The sequence below is a fragment of the Micromys minutus genome, assembly GCF_963924665.1.
Source record: "Micromys minutus genome assembly, chromosome: 30".
Classification (NCBI taxonomy): domain Eukaryota; kingdom Metazoa; phylum Chordata; class Mammalia; order Rodentia; family Muridae; genus Micromys; species Micromys minutus.
The window spans coordinates 25936152-25952212 of record NC_137965.1 but is presented as its reverse complement, the minus strand read 5'-3'; the positions used below and the strand labels follow the sequence as shown (position 1 = coordinate 25952212).

Sequence of the window (16061 nt, the reverse complement as noted above, 5' to 3'; positions counted from 1 at the left end):
TGGCTTTACTGATGAAGGTGTGTCTGGGGGGGTGGGCTTTGAAGTTTCAAAACCCTGAGCCATTCTCAGTTGGTTGCCCTTGCTTGGCATCTGGCGTCATGTACCCCAACATGATGGTCACAGGCTCTACCACACTCTGAAACCCTAAGACCCAAATTAAATGGTTTTGTTTGTAAGTCGCTTTGGTCATGGTGCCTTTTCACAATAACAGGAAAAGAAATCATGACTTTAAAGACTAATGATTTGAGGAAACATTTTCACAATTTAATAGTAAGAAAATGTTTGGAATTAGACTCCTGCTAAGGTCACGAGAGCATTTTTGATGTTAGGATTGAGTGTTCAGGGTCATGGAGTCAGGAGCAACCTCTGAAACAAACCAATGGGATCTTTTTACAGTACGTGTAGGACAAATCTCTGAAAAGCAGTTTTTCCTTCCTTTAAAGTATGGTCCCAGTTACTGTCCTTGCTGATGAGACTGGGTGATGTCATTCTGAACACTCCTTGGAAGGAGGGTGGAGTCCAGCAGTGAACCTTTTCCCACAATCTTCTGGAAGAAGCAAACACATCTTGTCAGGAAGCTGATCCACGTGACATATTAACCATGTGGCCCTCGGCTATAGAGACAGAGCATCCACTGGTTCACTGAGAGGCTGGGTGGACTTTACCTGCACAACACCTAGTATCTTCTCCAGTGGTCATGTTCATGCTGTCTGCTTCCTGTACCAAACAGAGAACACCACAGTAAGAAGAAATGCCCCAAACACCAACTCAAGGAACCGGCATGGTTCTGAGCACGCATAAAGACGGACTGCTGAGCTGTACTGGAAGACGGAACATTGTTCAGTTGTGACCACCTGTCATTAAATTTTGCTCTATAATTATTCCATTAAAGTGGAAGCAATTAATTAGGAGGCAGTGCTATTAGTAGAAGGAAACTGTCAAAATTGTTTCTCTTGGTGCCAGCTCTGACCATCTGCAGGACATCTAGATGTTTATTACTGCTAATGACTTTGGAAATGGAAATTCATATGCAGATGGCTCTCAGAGGACTTCCTGCCAAGCACAGAAAAAGCCACGTATGGCTTTTCCAGGGCTGAGCACACAAGTGTCCCAACCCTACAGTGTAGCTGGCCACTTCCTGCCTCTGACAGACATGGGATGTTGGGAAGGGGGCTTGGAGCAGAACTAGCCTTGAAGGAAACTCAGAGTTTCCACATCTTAAAAACAACACCTTTTGGTTGGGCATGGTGGTTCTCAGGACTCAGAGTTCCAGCCGGGATAATGCCACATTGTGAGACCCTGTCTCAACAATGCCGTGCTTTTCTGTACGCCTTGCTCTTGGCTTTCTCTGGTACTGGGACGTGATGGCTTTAACATGCACTGCCTAATGACCCCTAAAGTGTGAGGGTGACAACCCAAACAGGTGTCCAGATGAATACAACCTTCACCACCCCTGTCATCACTGCTCCAACCCCTGTGGTTTCCTAGTGTGCAGGGCCCTCTCAGTCACCAGAAGAGGCAGAGTGAAGAATCTCATGGAAGTTTACAGCTCTTAATGGAATGTAACACGTTTTCCCTCACCAGCTGGGCTGAATAATAGGCAGGGACAGGTCAAAGCTTCAACTCTGGCACACATTTGTTCACAGGGTGACTGAGTAGGGCCTAGACTTTGATGTTGGCTACCTGTGTGGTACGCCCCCACCCCATCTGCTAGGCTGCAGTTCCAGCAGTGACCCTGGAGGCTTTCATTTATAGTTATGTTATTACTGTATGCTGGGAACGTGTGCCAACTATGCCCAAAGTGAACAGTGCCATTTTGAACAGAAGCATTTTGAGCATTTTCTAATGTGAAGAGTTTTGTCTATTTTTTTCTACTCTTGAAACAATAATACATTTCTACTTTTTATACTGTAGAAATAAAAAAAATATTAAAGACAAGAAAACTCCACTAGAAAAACGTGCTGGCCCCACACACAAGCCTACTCATTTCACCGAAAAAGTTACTTCATCTTTAAAACAACAACAACAAAAAGCTCCAACTAAGGACCAACTATAGAAAGAGCACATAGAGCAGGTACCGCAGCAGGAGCAGGAGGCGGCCTGCGGATGTCCTTCCACATGGGCAAGGTGCCAATGGAGCTCCGTCCTTGCAGACATAGTGCCCCTGGCTGCTTCTAGACTCACCTTCACCTCTAGCCATTAAGCCTGACATCAACCCAGCACGAGGCTACTCAAACTGGCCTTTTTGTCTCAGGTCCCTAGAACTTTTCCTAGCTCACCTTTACAATCAAGACGGCAATTATGTTTCTCTTATAACCCACCCCAATAAAGTGGAGATGTCCTTCTAAATCCCAAGTCTCAAGCAAGGGCCCAGTGTCTATGAAGTTTTTAGGCTTTAACTAAAGTGGCCAGTGCCATGCTAGGATAAATGGGCTTCTCTGGTCCTGAAACTAGATAATACACATGCCACTAAAGGCTCCCAATGTGCCAAGTCGTGGCCGTGGAGTGGAGGACAGCAGCCAGCTCCTGGACATTTCCAGCCTGTGAACTGGTCAGTTGTGTAAAGAGATCTGGGCTACTGTTCATTCAATCACTGGACAGAATTAACTGTCCGGGGCCTGTGCACCCCTCCCACAGGGCTTGCACATCTGTAACCATGATGATGACTTCACACTGTTTGTTTCTGGGTCAGAAGAACTGCTTATTGGTTTTGATTATCTGGCCTTTTCTTTATATGTGTAAACACAGTTTTTAAGTCGTGTATGTCAGAAGTGGGAAATCAGAAACTCAGTGGCTATGGGTGTGATTACTGGATTCAGAACTATAATACTGGGGCTTAGGATGGAAAGAGTGTAAGGAACATCACGCCGAGTCTAGGGTAAGACCTTTGCTTTTATTGTCCGATGGAACTGAAGAATCATCCAACACTTTGTATCCAGCATGCAAACCAATGCAGAGCACACACAATCAGCCTGCGTCATAAAGCTGGTAAGTGCCAGAGTTTCAGAAAGGCATACTGATGCTGGGCTACGGGACATAGCCTCACTAAGATGCTGAGGACAGAGGAGTCCACAGCTAAGGGAGGACCAAGTCCTGAAGGTGCAAACGATCCAGAAGGAGATTGTATCTGCCCAGGCCAGGCCACAGCTGAGATCACTGATGTGTGTGGAAGAGCTATAGACCAGCTGGGTTGAGAACTCGGAAATCAGACGGATGGCATGTATACAAACAACCAGAAGAGCTGTGGCTGCCTGTGTTCTTCTCTATGTTTCTAATCGAGAACACTGGTGATTCTCTCCTGTCACTGGTGAGAGCTCCAGCATCCCCACAGAGTTACAGCCTCTTATTGCTCCCAAGTGTACAGTTGTCATGTGGCCTAGCTCTGAGGTTCTGGACATGGGAATGGGATAACAGCAAGCCAGAGAGGACAAAAGGAAAGCATCGTCTTCTGCAGCACACTAGGCAAGCTGGACTACTGCTGGCAGGGAAAAGCAGGGAATGGCAGGCTGAGGACACAGTGACTTTCTTAGGGGAGAACCACCATGAGAGACTGGCTGCCTCAAAGAGGGGCCACCATCCCCCTCAGCACAACAAGGGCATTAGCCTGACTCAGCCAGATGCCTTGTGTCAGAATTCAGGCTTCCCAAGCATTACCAGGGTAGGACAGGCCTAGATCCTACCTAACTCAAGTGGCTAAAACCATGACCAGTGTCACGGGCAGCTTTACAAGTAAGACCTCTAGCTTTTCACTACTTCTGGTGGCCTTTATCCCTAATGGATATCTGTGTCGTCGGACAGGTATTCTTGCCCCTTGCCATTCTTCTGGACAAACACCTCTCTGGGTCAGCTCAGGCTTGTGGGCCAGCTGGCTGTCATGTCAGGGAGCCCCAGGAACAGTCTGTCCTGGATTGTTCAGGAGAACTTCAGCGGGGCCACCACAGGCCCCAGAAGTCAGTCAGTGGCAGGATGGGATAAAGGACTTTCTGTGAGTTTAGCTAGTTCAAGGAAATTGAAAAGCTAATCCAAGTCTGCAATGACAGAGTACTCCCCCAACCCCTGCTCCAGGGAGGAGCCTTTTAAAGGTGCCCATGAGGAACTGAATTATTCTAAACTACACAGCAGCTTCAACATTCACTTAATATCTATATTCAGTGTTGTCTACAGCCGGGCACTGTACACATGTGCTGTCTACAGTCTGGGTACTGTACATGCATGCTGTCAACAGCCTGATGAGGTCCCTTCTCAACAATCTGAGCAAAATGTAAAGCTGCACACAATTTGCAAAAGTAAAAATCACATTTGAGTTTCCATAAAAAGACAAAACCATAAATCTTAGGTAATTTCATTCTACTACCAAGTTTAGCTCTGAAATCTACAAGGAACTTAAATTTAACCTCAGGAGAGGTTCTCTATATATTTAAATGTAAATAATTACATATTAAGATTAGTATAGTGTGATTTTCAATACAGCGCTATGACATATAAGAAACTGTACTTCCAACATCATAAATGTAATCCACGACATGCAAGATAACAGAAAATTACTATTTGAGCCTTCTATCAGGAACCCTTTGAAAAACCTTTGAATAAATTGTAAGACAAATGAGTTTTTAAGAGATGAACAAATCGGCAGGAAGGAGGGACATTATGACCATCGAGCGAGGTCATTTTTATTTGTGTCTTGTGACAATTCCATTAAACAAAGAACCAGGTATGCCACCGTATTGATCTGCTTTCTATTGTTACTGTTTTGAAACACAGGAAAGGGCCTTCAGCGCAAACACAGTGTGAAGGGACACAGTACTTACGAGCAGCCTCTTACCTGAACCCTGGTCTCTCCATGACTGCCCAGAATAGCCATGTGTGGAGCCTGTCCTGTAGGAGCTGTAGCCCTGTCTCCCCTGCCTCCCTGTGGGAACATGGGCAACACGTCAGCACATGCCACTCTGCCTCAAACTTAATGGTGCTGTGAGCGAGAGCAACCAGGGAATGCTCCGTGCACTCACAGCAGCAGAGAGGGGTTGAAGGGCTCCAAAGGCTGGGAGCCAAATGGCTGCCTATGACAGTACCAAGAACTAGCTCACATGTGCCTCTTGTTCCTTACCCAGACTCCTCCACAGAGGCAAAAATTGTCAATGCTTGTTCCTCCAACAGGGAGGCCCACTTCCAGTTTCTAGGACACAAAAGATACTTTTCCTTTGAGCGTATCTCTGGAATGTGGCGAGCTGTTCTACGCTTCCCACAAATGCATAAACACTTTTACACTCTGACATCTTCCTTGGATCACTGATTTCCACCAATTATCACTATCTTGCACTTAAGGTATCTTTATTTCACATGCTCCACAGCAGGAGGATAAGTTCCTGCCATAAGTGCCAACCACAGACTCTGGGGTGTGTCTGGTTAGTGTGGCACTTGGCCAGGAACCCCCAAATGGAACACATATATGATGTGACCTGCAGAGACTAAACTCCTCTTGTGTTTGAAGGCAGCGTGGCCAGAGAGGTTGAGGATCCACATACCCATAACACTAAATTCACCCAGTAGTGACCAAGAAGACCATAGCACAACAGACATGATGCCTGAGAGGCCCCAAGGACACTGGCACTTTCCCCAGGGACACCTCTTGCCTGGGGCCCAGGACAATCCATGGACCATCTCTTGATCCCATTTTTCTCCACTGTCAGAGCAGCTGCCATTCTGAGAGCACATGCTGGATAACAGCACTTCAAAACCTTTCAAAGTCCTTGATTTGTAATGGATAGAAACATCAACTCTTTTAAATGTAGTTTGAGAATACTATCCCCAACTCCGACTGACCTTCCTTACTTTTCCTTCTGTTGTAATTCACCCAAATCTATACCCAGTCTTCCCCGACCTTCCCCACTGAGCAAGGCCTCCTGACTGTGGCCTATTCAGATGCCTGTTCCTGACACCCTTGCTGTAGGGACCCTTGGCCATCTAGGACCCACTGTCAGTGTGGGGCTTCGTCAGAACCCCAAGTACAACAGATATCTGACGTGACCTTCAGAGGTATAGACAGATGTCATAGACAGCAGTGACGGAAGACTGGCCACTACTCAACATGGTGGGAAGTGTGTAGAAGGCTGAGTAAGAACCTTGAAAGGATCTTCCGAAATTTATCATCTTTCAACAGATCTCATTTTAGGTCACAGAGCACTAAGCTCTTTTTATGGTTTCCCTTTAAATGCTTTCCTTTTGAGATTATAATTTAATTGCAACATTTTCCCTCCTTGCCTTCAAATTCATGACCTTTTCTTCATTGTTACTCCAAATGTGTGTGTATGTGTATATATACACACACACACATACACACACACACACACACATATGTATATAACATATTGAATTTTTCTAATGTCCCTTTGTTATAAAAAAAACCAAAATGTCAACTTTTGTCATGTAGACAAACACTACCCACATGGTCTTTAATTCAGGGAACTGTGGGGATCCCCTAGGGAGACATTAGAGAAGGAGTTCTTTATTCAGTTAAGAAATGAATCCTTTTTGTGATGTTTTCCTTTATGGAAGCAGGACTTAAGTTTTCAAGGATAGCCCCGTCATGCTCATCTTTCGTGACTCCACCACTCTCTAAGCAGGGAAGTGCCTGGGCCCCAGCACATTAAGTGACAGGAAGAGGGAAGGACCCAGCCCTTGCCCACCTGTGTAATGCGAGTTCCAGTGTGTTCTGCCCACAATGCGTCTGTTCTCCCTGGAACAGGCCTTGCAGACCACTGCCTTCAGGTTGTGGAACTTGGTGAGCCACGATCTCTGCAAACGGATCAGATGAAAATGCTCCGTGAAAGAGCTGGATTGAACAGAGCAGGGTGTGAGGTGGCAGGGGTGCGACTGGCCTACTAGCGGTCTGTGTCCCCATCAACAGTGTAGGGGCATCGCTGCACCAGGTGAACATGGAGCACCTCTCCATTACCATGATCTGAAGAGGGTCTTAGATGACCTCCCAAGTCCCCTGGATATGGTGACAAATACCTATGATGTCTGCTTCTATCTTGTGTAGATTAAACAGTCATGGCTGAAAATCTACTCTCTGGACAATCTAAGAGCATCGAGTGGAGGTGCTACAGTGAAGCAGCAGCAGCAGACAGGGGCATGGACATTAGCTGTTCTGGTAGCTTCTTGAATTACTAATGAAGTTTCACCATGGTTAACTGTTTTAGGTGGGCTTGGTGAGAGATGGGGCTCATGGGGGAACTGTGTGCTCTGAGTACACAAGTAAGGATAGCGGGCAGCCGTGTCCTTCCACCGCTGCAGAGCCACGTCCAGATCTGAGAAGGGGCTGCCTGCTTGTTCTGCTTCTCTAAGTTCTAAACACTCACAAACCCTGCAACACCCTGGAACTTTGGTGAGAAATGGTGGCAGCGACACATTGCCAAATGTTTTCCCTTTGGTGTGAAAACTTGGGAGTGTTTTATCTAACAGATCAGCATGTTCTCTCACAATCACACCGCCTTCTCATCCCTGTGGGTAAGAAAACATTCCAAATGAGCTTGGCGGGAGGCCTCATTTGGAAATCTTCCAGGAATCATGAAGCAATTGTACTGGGAAGGCTGAGGCAGCAGTCAGGGTCTCCAGGACATGGGCAGCCTTTCGTAGCAGGAGCGTCTCCTCCAACTAGTCTGCTGTTTGGGGGAACCCCTCTGCAGAGGGTGCAAACCCTTCTCTCCACTCGTTCTCCCTACAGAAGCCATTAGCTGTGTGAACACCAACTGGTGCTGCTGACAAGCCAACCTCATGTGTGGAGACAGTTACAGAAACAGCCCTAACAGCTGTGTGAGGTGACGGGGTGACAGCGCTGGAGAGCAAGCCGTAAGCTTCCTAAGGTGAGATGGGCAGTCCTTCCAGGCACACTACAGTGACTGACTTGAACTCACATTTTGTTCCAAAAGAACCTCCACGGCATATCCTTTTTCAGACTGCAGGTACTTCTGATGGAAAAGCTTGCCGTCAAATACGTTCCAGGGCATAAACTCGCTTGTTGTCCAGGGGAAGCCACATGCGCTGTTGACTAGAACCAACATGGTGAGGCCACGGACAAGGAGGGACCCCAGCTGCACAGCTCTGGAGTTAATGTAATCCAGCTGTGAAGACAGATATGCACAGAAAGCTCAAAACAGAGAGCTCAGAGCCGAAGTTAAATGTGAGCAGCAAAAAGATAACTCAAGGGTCTCAGCCCCTGAGTCTTCAGAACAGATGCTTGCCTAGTCCTGAATAGGATGATAGGCCTCCTGAGCTCTTTTGACAAGCATGCTATGCCAGAGAAGGATGGCAGCAGCCCCTTCCACCCCCCAGGAACACACCTCTGTTCACCATCCACCCACTAGGGCAGCAGGTGCTCATATGGGCTCTCTCCTCACACAGATCCAGAACAGTCATCCTGGTTTGTGCTGGTTTAAATGGGACCGGCTCCCATGGACTCGTAAGTTTGTATGTTTGGTTCTCAGTTGGTGGAACTGTTTGAAAAGGGTTAGAAGGTGTGGCCTTGTTGGAGTAGGAGGTGTATCACTGGGGGTGGGCTTTAAAGTTTCAATAGCTCACAGCATTCCCAGTCTCCACTGCCCCTCTGCCTGCCTGCCTTGGCCTTGTGGGTCACATACAAACTCTTAGCTACTGCTCTGCCTGCCCTCTGCCATGCTCCCCTCCATGATGATCAAGGACACAACTGTCTGTTCTCAGCAACAGAAAAGTAACCGAGACACTGCTGTCAGAAAATCTAGGCTATCACATGATGTGACCACTAGGTAAAACTTACAAGATCACTTATTGTTGGGTTTCTTCTGAAAAACATAGGGAGAGAGGCTCCCTGTGTTTATAAAAATCATATTTAATCTCATTTCAATTGAATACCATTAAGAATACAATGCCACATTGGTATAATCTCAAAAGGTGCCTGAGGTTTTACAAATTAAGAATGTCTTGCTGTGGCTCTGGAGAGATGGTTCAGTGGTTAAATGGCTGCTCTGCCAGAGGACCTGGGTTTGATTCCCAGCACCCACATGGCAACTGTCTATGACCTCAGCTACAGAGGGTCAAATGCTCTCTTATGGCTTTTGCAGGTAGAGTACAGAGGCACACTTGGTGCACAGATGTACATGCAAGTAAAAGACTCATACACATAAAATTAAAATAGATAAGCAAGAATCGCAGAGAGACTCTCTTGCTAATATGAAATACTTCTTTGTTAAATCCACCTGTACATTCTACTTTTTTTTTGTTCTTGATGGAGAGAAGCCACCCTTTATGCTACAAAAGGTCCCACACCCCACAGGAAGCCACATGTATCCCCTATGAATCTGTGATGCTGATCAAGCTGAAGGCATCAACATTGCAAATGTCCAAGAAACCACACTGAAAGGGAAGCACAAGTGAGCCAGTCACCTGGGCACAGATGTTTTGCTCATACTGACCAATGCTATCTTAAAACACCAGTACATACCTAAGAGCTAATAAAACTGAGAAGAGACTAGAGAAGGGGATTGGTGTTTTAACCATTTTATACACAAGGGCCCACTTAAGTGAATTTGGCAATTATTTTAAAAATTATGGGTACAATAGTACTTGACTGTAGTTCCAGAGAAGAGGGGGCTGAAGAGGGGGCTGAGGCATACTGACAGTCAAGTTCATGATTCCCCTGGCCTGCATAATGAATTCCAGGCCAGTAGAGGATACAGTGTGAGACCCTGTTTGGCTAAATAAAAAAGTTGTTATCATGGACCCAGATCACTGCAGATTCAACCTTTAATCTTAAGGGGTAAGCTTCAGCTGCACGACCTGTTTTTAGAGGTATGACTCTGAGAAGCTCGTTCCTTAGACAGCCACTAGGGAATACTTTGTAGGCTCTGGCGGGGCTTTTCACTAATGTAAAACTTCTGTGCATGGTCTACAGAGGGCCTACTATGAGCAGAACTGAATTTAAGGAACCATTCTCAGAATACACCCCATTTTCCTCTCATTTACTCTATAAGTAAAGTGAGTTGACGTCCACATGCATGAGGTATTCTTTCCTTCACTTGTTTGATCAAGACGACATTCTTTGGGGGAGGTAGGTAGGGCTCTTTATGTAGCTCTGGCTGTCCTGGAACTTGCTATGATCCTGCCTCTGCCTGTCTCCATCCCAGGCGCTGAGGTTAAAGGAATGCTCCACCACACCTAGCAAGAGTGCAAGTCTGAACCTATAGATCATACATATGTTTAATTTGTACCTAGGCAATTCAATTTAGTAAAGCAATTATAAATGGCATTGCTTTCATAACTCAGTTTCTACGTGCTCATTGGTAATATATGGGCATGTAATTGAATTCGGTATTTGGGTCTGTCATCCTGTTTTGTTTTGGTTTTGCAACTCCCTGGAGACTTTCCTTTTAGAGGACTTCTGGATAAGATGGCAGAACAGAAGCCACGTTGGATGCAGTCACTGATTACAGTTTGGGAATTAAAGGGAATATGAATATTTTATCACTCCATCTGCTACTTTTCCAAGTCCTGAAATAGATTTGATCAGCACCTCAACCAGCCTCTACCCTGGGACCCATGGGGTAGGATGAATGGATTTGCTGCTGTCACTCACAGCTTCCTTCTGCAGCAGCATCTCCTGCAAGCAAACTGGGCTGAAAAACTCCTACCAGGAAATCTCCAAAACAGCGGTGGCAGAAATGTCACAAAAGGGGTTCCTGGTGGCTGCTCCCAGGTACACTGTCAACACCCCGAGTGAGGAACCACAAAACTTCTGAGGGAGTTAACCACAAACTCTCACAGTGCTTTGGGGGTGCTGTTCCCTGTCCCATGCACTAGGCTTACCTCAGCTCTCCACAGCCTACAAAACAGGAAAACTTCAGGCCCAAGGGGAGCTGGAAGCCTATGGCAGAGAAAAGGCCATTTAAAAGCAAAAGGGAACACAACCTAGACCAGGACCAGTGAGACAAAGTGGCAGAGCAGCCAGGGAGAAGAAAGCAACACTCAGGCTGAGCTCACACCTTCTTTATGCAGCAGCTCTATTCCCTGACAGCTATTCCTTATCTATATAGCACAGAAAGGCCCGGGAACAGGCCACACTGACCCTACTGTTCATGTTCCGCACACTCACACTCTAACTTTTCCTTTCTTTTAAGTCTTCCTTTCTCTTTTCTGACACTTATTCCACTTGGTGTTACATCTCCTAAAGCCCAGAGGCTGACTTGGTTCACGACCACTGAGTGTGTATATATATGTATACACATATATACATCTTTACTTCTTTTTAGTCTACAATAAATACAAACCCCACATATCGTCCCATTTCCTCCTTTGCCTTAACTATTTCCAGGACTATGCATGCCCCTCCTCTGCTTCCATCTAACAACCTAGGCTTACTGCTAGCTCCACGGTGACTGTTTACCTCTTTTCTACTTTGCATTCATACTAGCATCATTAGTTTTCATAGGACCGCCAAAGTCCGTTTACTTTCTACACTAACCCCTGCCTAGCTAGTGTTCTGTAGTCACCTGGAACTCCGTTGCTGTAGTGGTTTAACTACCGGAGCTGCAGAAGGGTTCCCAACCCACAGGAGCTGAGTGTAGACAGAGCCTGGTGCTTGGAACAACTGTGTAAGAGATAAAAACCTAAATGTTCTACAACTCTGTGTCTCCCAAACACGGCAAACGTGTCCACTTAGAGAAGAGAGGCAAGCTGAATCAAAGAACACAACCAACCACCTTTACCCTGCAGTCTAACCTCAGGTAGGCAAATCCCAGGGCAAAGACACAAGCAATATGAAAACCCAAGACAACTCATTTCCCAGAAATCACCAACTGCATACTAATAACTACGTTATTTAGGTGAAATTCCGGACGTATGCCTGGAGAGAATGAAAATGGTAGACACTGTGAGGAAGACTCCAGCATCTTCTATGAGAACACAAACGAGCAAGAGAGACAATGCCAATCCATCACACAAAAGGGTAAGAGATAAATACCGACGAAACCTAAACCAGAATGAAGATGGGATAAAAACACAATAGGAAATCAAAGTCCATGGGGTGTCCCAGCGACAGAACAGATCACGTGGATACAGAATATCAAGGAACCAATTCTGCTCCTTGGTGTGGACCCAGGATTTCTCTAGTTTCTCCCAGTGTCCCCCTTTCAATTTTTCTTCTAACGTATCCCCACTCCTTTGTGACACTCACAGATCCATGATGCCACTTTCTCCTAAGGAGCCCTGTTCCCCCACTAATCTGGGACCTAGGAGGTAACTCTGACTATCCTACCAGTCCTCTAGATCAGTTATGCCCAGTGTGATATAAATATCATCTAAATAGTTGTTATTGCTGTATTACCTGGGGAATAATGACAAAGAAAAAGGTCTGTATACGTCCAGTACACATGCAGTTTTTTTTTAAACATTTCCAATCTGCGGTTAGTTGGGGAACCTATGGCTACAGAGAGAAAGTTAGTATAAAAGCATGTATAGAGATCTTTACACATACAGTACAATTCTGGATTCTGGATGAAAAAAATCCATACATAAACATACAGTTTGAAAGCAATTCTGAACTGTATGCTTGACACAAGCAGCTTTCAGTGGCAGACCTAACGTCACTCTGCTGGATATGGCCCCTGGGTTCCATTTTCCTCAATAGAAGCATTGCATGCTGGGTGAGGATACAGGGTTCACCCTGCTGTGCACCAGTGGATGAGAGGGTGAGCTTGGACCAGAGAAGGCACCGCTTCTCTGACACCAGCAAGGCTGGCAAAGGCTTCTCAAACTGTGAGATGACCAGGACAGGAGCTGGAACAACCTGGGCTCCTGAGAAGCAGGGTCTAGTAGCTGTCAGCGGGAAAGACAGCCATCTTGGAGTTACTGACAGAGGATGACAATCCTTAGTGGAGACAACAAGCCTGCCTTGCACATCCTATGAAGTACCAAGTACAACAACAGCAGGAAGTCTGGAAAGGATATTGTGTGATCGCGGCACGGTTACATCCATGGCTGTGAGGACTGTGTTACCTGTAAGTGCATAAGCTGGGAGGTTGATTTTCCTTGGAGGCACAAGGCTTGAGCAATAAATGCATGCAGATCTTCCAGGGAAAGAGTGTCTACCTGAAAGCACAGGAAAGGCCAGTGTGAGCCTACTGAAAACAACCAACACTTTATAAGTGGGTCTCAGTTACCAAATATGGGTATGTTCACACACACACACAGGAAAACGTACATGTGTACATATCCATGCACAGTGAGTGAACCCAGTGCTGGGAAGAGCACACCCTCTGCTCTCATCATCCATGACTCTAGGCCACAAAGCTCTCCAAGGGGGCAAACCCTTCTGCATAAAATGCACAAAGCAGATGACTCAGAGGCTGAGGTAGGTGCCCACAGCTGGAGGAACAGCCAACTTTGACAATCCCGGATGTAACCTTTGTCTTTGGATGCCAGCAATACAACTCTGTGGAATCAAAAAGTCAAAGTGTGGGGGGACAAATCCAAACGAAGACAGAGAATAACTCGGCCTTTAAAATAAGCTATGTAATGAGGAGACCCAAGGACATGGCGTCTGCCCACTGAACCTCACTCACTCCTGAGGCTGACACCGCACTTAGGCGCCATGACAGCAGTCTTCAGTGCCACCTCTACCAGGCTTTGGATTATCCCGGAAACATACTTGTGGGTGTGTCTACGAGGGTGCTTAAGAAAGACTTGACTTGGAAAGAAGACCCAGGCTGGACGTGATGGGCACTGTCCCATCCCATGGAAGGTGTGCGGGTATGTGTGTATGTGTGTCCTGGACAATAAAAGAATGAGCTGAGCACCTGCATTCATTTTCCTTCACTTCCTGATTGCGGAAGCAATGTGACCTGCTGTCTCCAATGTCCCTGCTGCCCTGCCTTCCCCACCATAATGAACTACACATCCTCAAACTGCACAAACCAGAACAAACCCTTCCTCACTTAGGATTGCTTCTGTCGGGTATTTGACTGTAGCGATGAGAAAGGCATTAACCCAAGTGTCTAGTTCTCGGTCCAGCGCTGTGATGAAACCGTGTGACCAGAAGTAGCGTGGAGTGGTGGAGGGGCATTTGGCTTAAATTTCTAAATCAAAGGGCTTCAGAGCATCCGGCGGCAGGAACTGAAGTGGAAGCCATGGAGGGAGCTGCTTACTAGCTCGCTTCCTATGACTTGCTCTATCTGCCTTCATATCCAAGATCGGCAGCCCAGAGATAGCACCGACAGTGAACTCAACTTCCCACGTCAATCAAGAAAAATGCATCCCTGGCCACACGCCAACTTGGTGCGGCATTTTCTCAATCAAGGTTCCCTCCTCTGAAATGAGTCTGGCTTCTGTCACACTGACATCTAAGTGTCCAGCACAGTGACAACACTGGCAACCAAGTAGAAGCAATGTGCTAACCACCCACACAGTAATTCTATTTTTCCACAAGAGCTCTTCCGAGAGAGAGGAGCTCACGGCAGCAGCAAAAACCAGGGCGGAAAGAAACAGAGCGGTGCTCACCCTCTGGTAAAATTTAACCAAGAGCACCAGGAAGAAAACATGTCTGCTTCAGATAAAATGGTCCCCACAAACCAGAAAGAATACTGGCTTTATGCCACCCTCACCCTGAAAATCCCCTGCAAAGATACAGTACGTGCTCTACCCACGTACAAGCCACCAGCCAAGTGAAGTCACAGGGAAACACTGACCCCTGCTCCACGTTTATTTCAAAGAATGCACCATTATTAGACAAATCCTGCAGATGTAGGATTTGTGGCAAGGCCAAGCACATATATAGACTATAAAATCCACACACTGCCATCCTGCTTAGACTGAGGTCCACTGGCTTGCAACTTTACCCACAACTGGTCACATCTGGAGGCTGATCTTGAAACACCAGCCTAGGGGAAAAGCCCAACCCTCCTGTCTTTGCTCACAGTAAACTAACCGTGATTGTTAATTCGATGGGATTTAGAATTCACTGTGGAAACAAATATCAGGACATGTCTGTCAGGGAGACCCTAGACTGGGTGACCCGACATGGAAGAACCACCCCACACCTAGGCGGGACCATTTTGTGGGCAAAAGTCTCAGGCTGAATAAAAACAAGAAAGTATGCATAGCACCAGAATTTATTTCTCTGCCCTGAGCCTGGCCACCATGGTCTTCCTGTCATGGTGCACTGTCCCCTCAAACTGTGAGCCGAAGTAACTTCTTTCCTAATGTTGCTTTGGCCAGGGACTTTATTGTGCCAATAATCAAAGTCACAAGCATAATGCATGTCCAAGATTTCCCCAAATCAGCCGCACCCTCCCTCATGGTGGCTCACAACCAACCACATCCCCAGCCTCGGGGGATCAAATGCAGTCTTCTGACCTCCACGGGTGCCAGACACACAGGAGATGCACACAAACATTGGATGGACGTAACAGAACACTCATCTACAAAAACTGAAACATTTCTTTAAAAGGCAATTTAAGCTCAGCTACATAAAACTATGGCATTTTATAACATCCTCCTAGGTTTGCCAGTGTTCTGAGAGAGAAGTGAGCCCTGTAATGAAATATGCACACCACCCATTTGTCGATACACTCATCCCTTGTTGCGAACAGTCTTGATGCGTCGTCTCCACGAGCACCTTGAAGGATTAACTGTGTTCTGTGGAAAGAGACCGTGGGACCTGGCCATGGAAACACTCACGGCACTCCGGAAGGTAAGGCCAGAGACGAAGGGCTAGCTACGTTCTTATAGAGAACTGTGAGCTCAGCGTTTACCTGCACAAAGAGGTAGGTCAGGAGGCAGCACAGCGCTCTCAACGGGCCTTCAACTGCTTGCAGCTCTTCTCTCGATGAGGAAAGGTTGAAGCAGGCTAGCAACGTGTCCAGGCGCCGGGCCTGTGCTGCTGGCTCTTGGCTCAGCCACAAAACTTCCAGGCTAGGTGTTCCCCCTTAGAAAAAAAAGAAAGAAATCCATAGAGCATGATCATAATATAGTTCTGGAAGAACAGTGAAAAACGATTCATCTCTTCCCTATCTGAGTTACTTGGGCACTCAAGGGTT

At 46.5% G+C, this 16061-nt stretch overlaps 1 protein-coding gene across 2 annotated transcripts in view; it reads right to left on the bottom strand.

Moving 5' to 3' along the window:
- Positions 1-239: 239 nt before the first annotated feature.
- The window catches only part of FAM120B (family with sequence similarity 120 member B), a 36042-nt gene continuing 20220 nt past the window's right edge, over positions 240-16061 (bottom strand). The window contains exons 5-11 of one of the 2 annotated variants that reach the window (XM_080941838.1): positions 15777-15949; positions 13024-13116; positions 7914-8120; positions 6684-6792; positions 4823-4909; positions 666-717; positions 240-547 (exon numbers count right to left, since the gene is read on the bottom strand). In XM_080941838.1, coding sequence (XP_080797964.1) covers positions 677-717; positions 4823-4909; positions 6684-6792; positions 7914-8120; positions 13024-13116; positions 15777-15949 — 710 coding nt within the window. In that variant the 3' untranslated portion in view covers positions 240-547; positions 666-676. Of the gene's footprint in view, positions 718-4822; positions 4910-6683; positions 6793-7913; positions 8121-13023; positions 13117-15776; positions 15950-16061 lie in introns of both variants that reach the window. The other variant, XM_080941837.1, reaches the window with a different exon arrangement.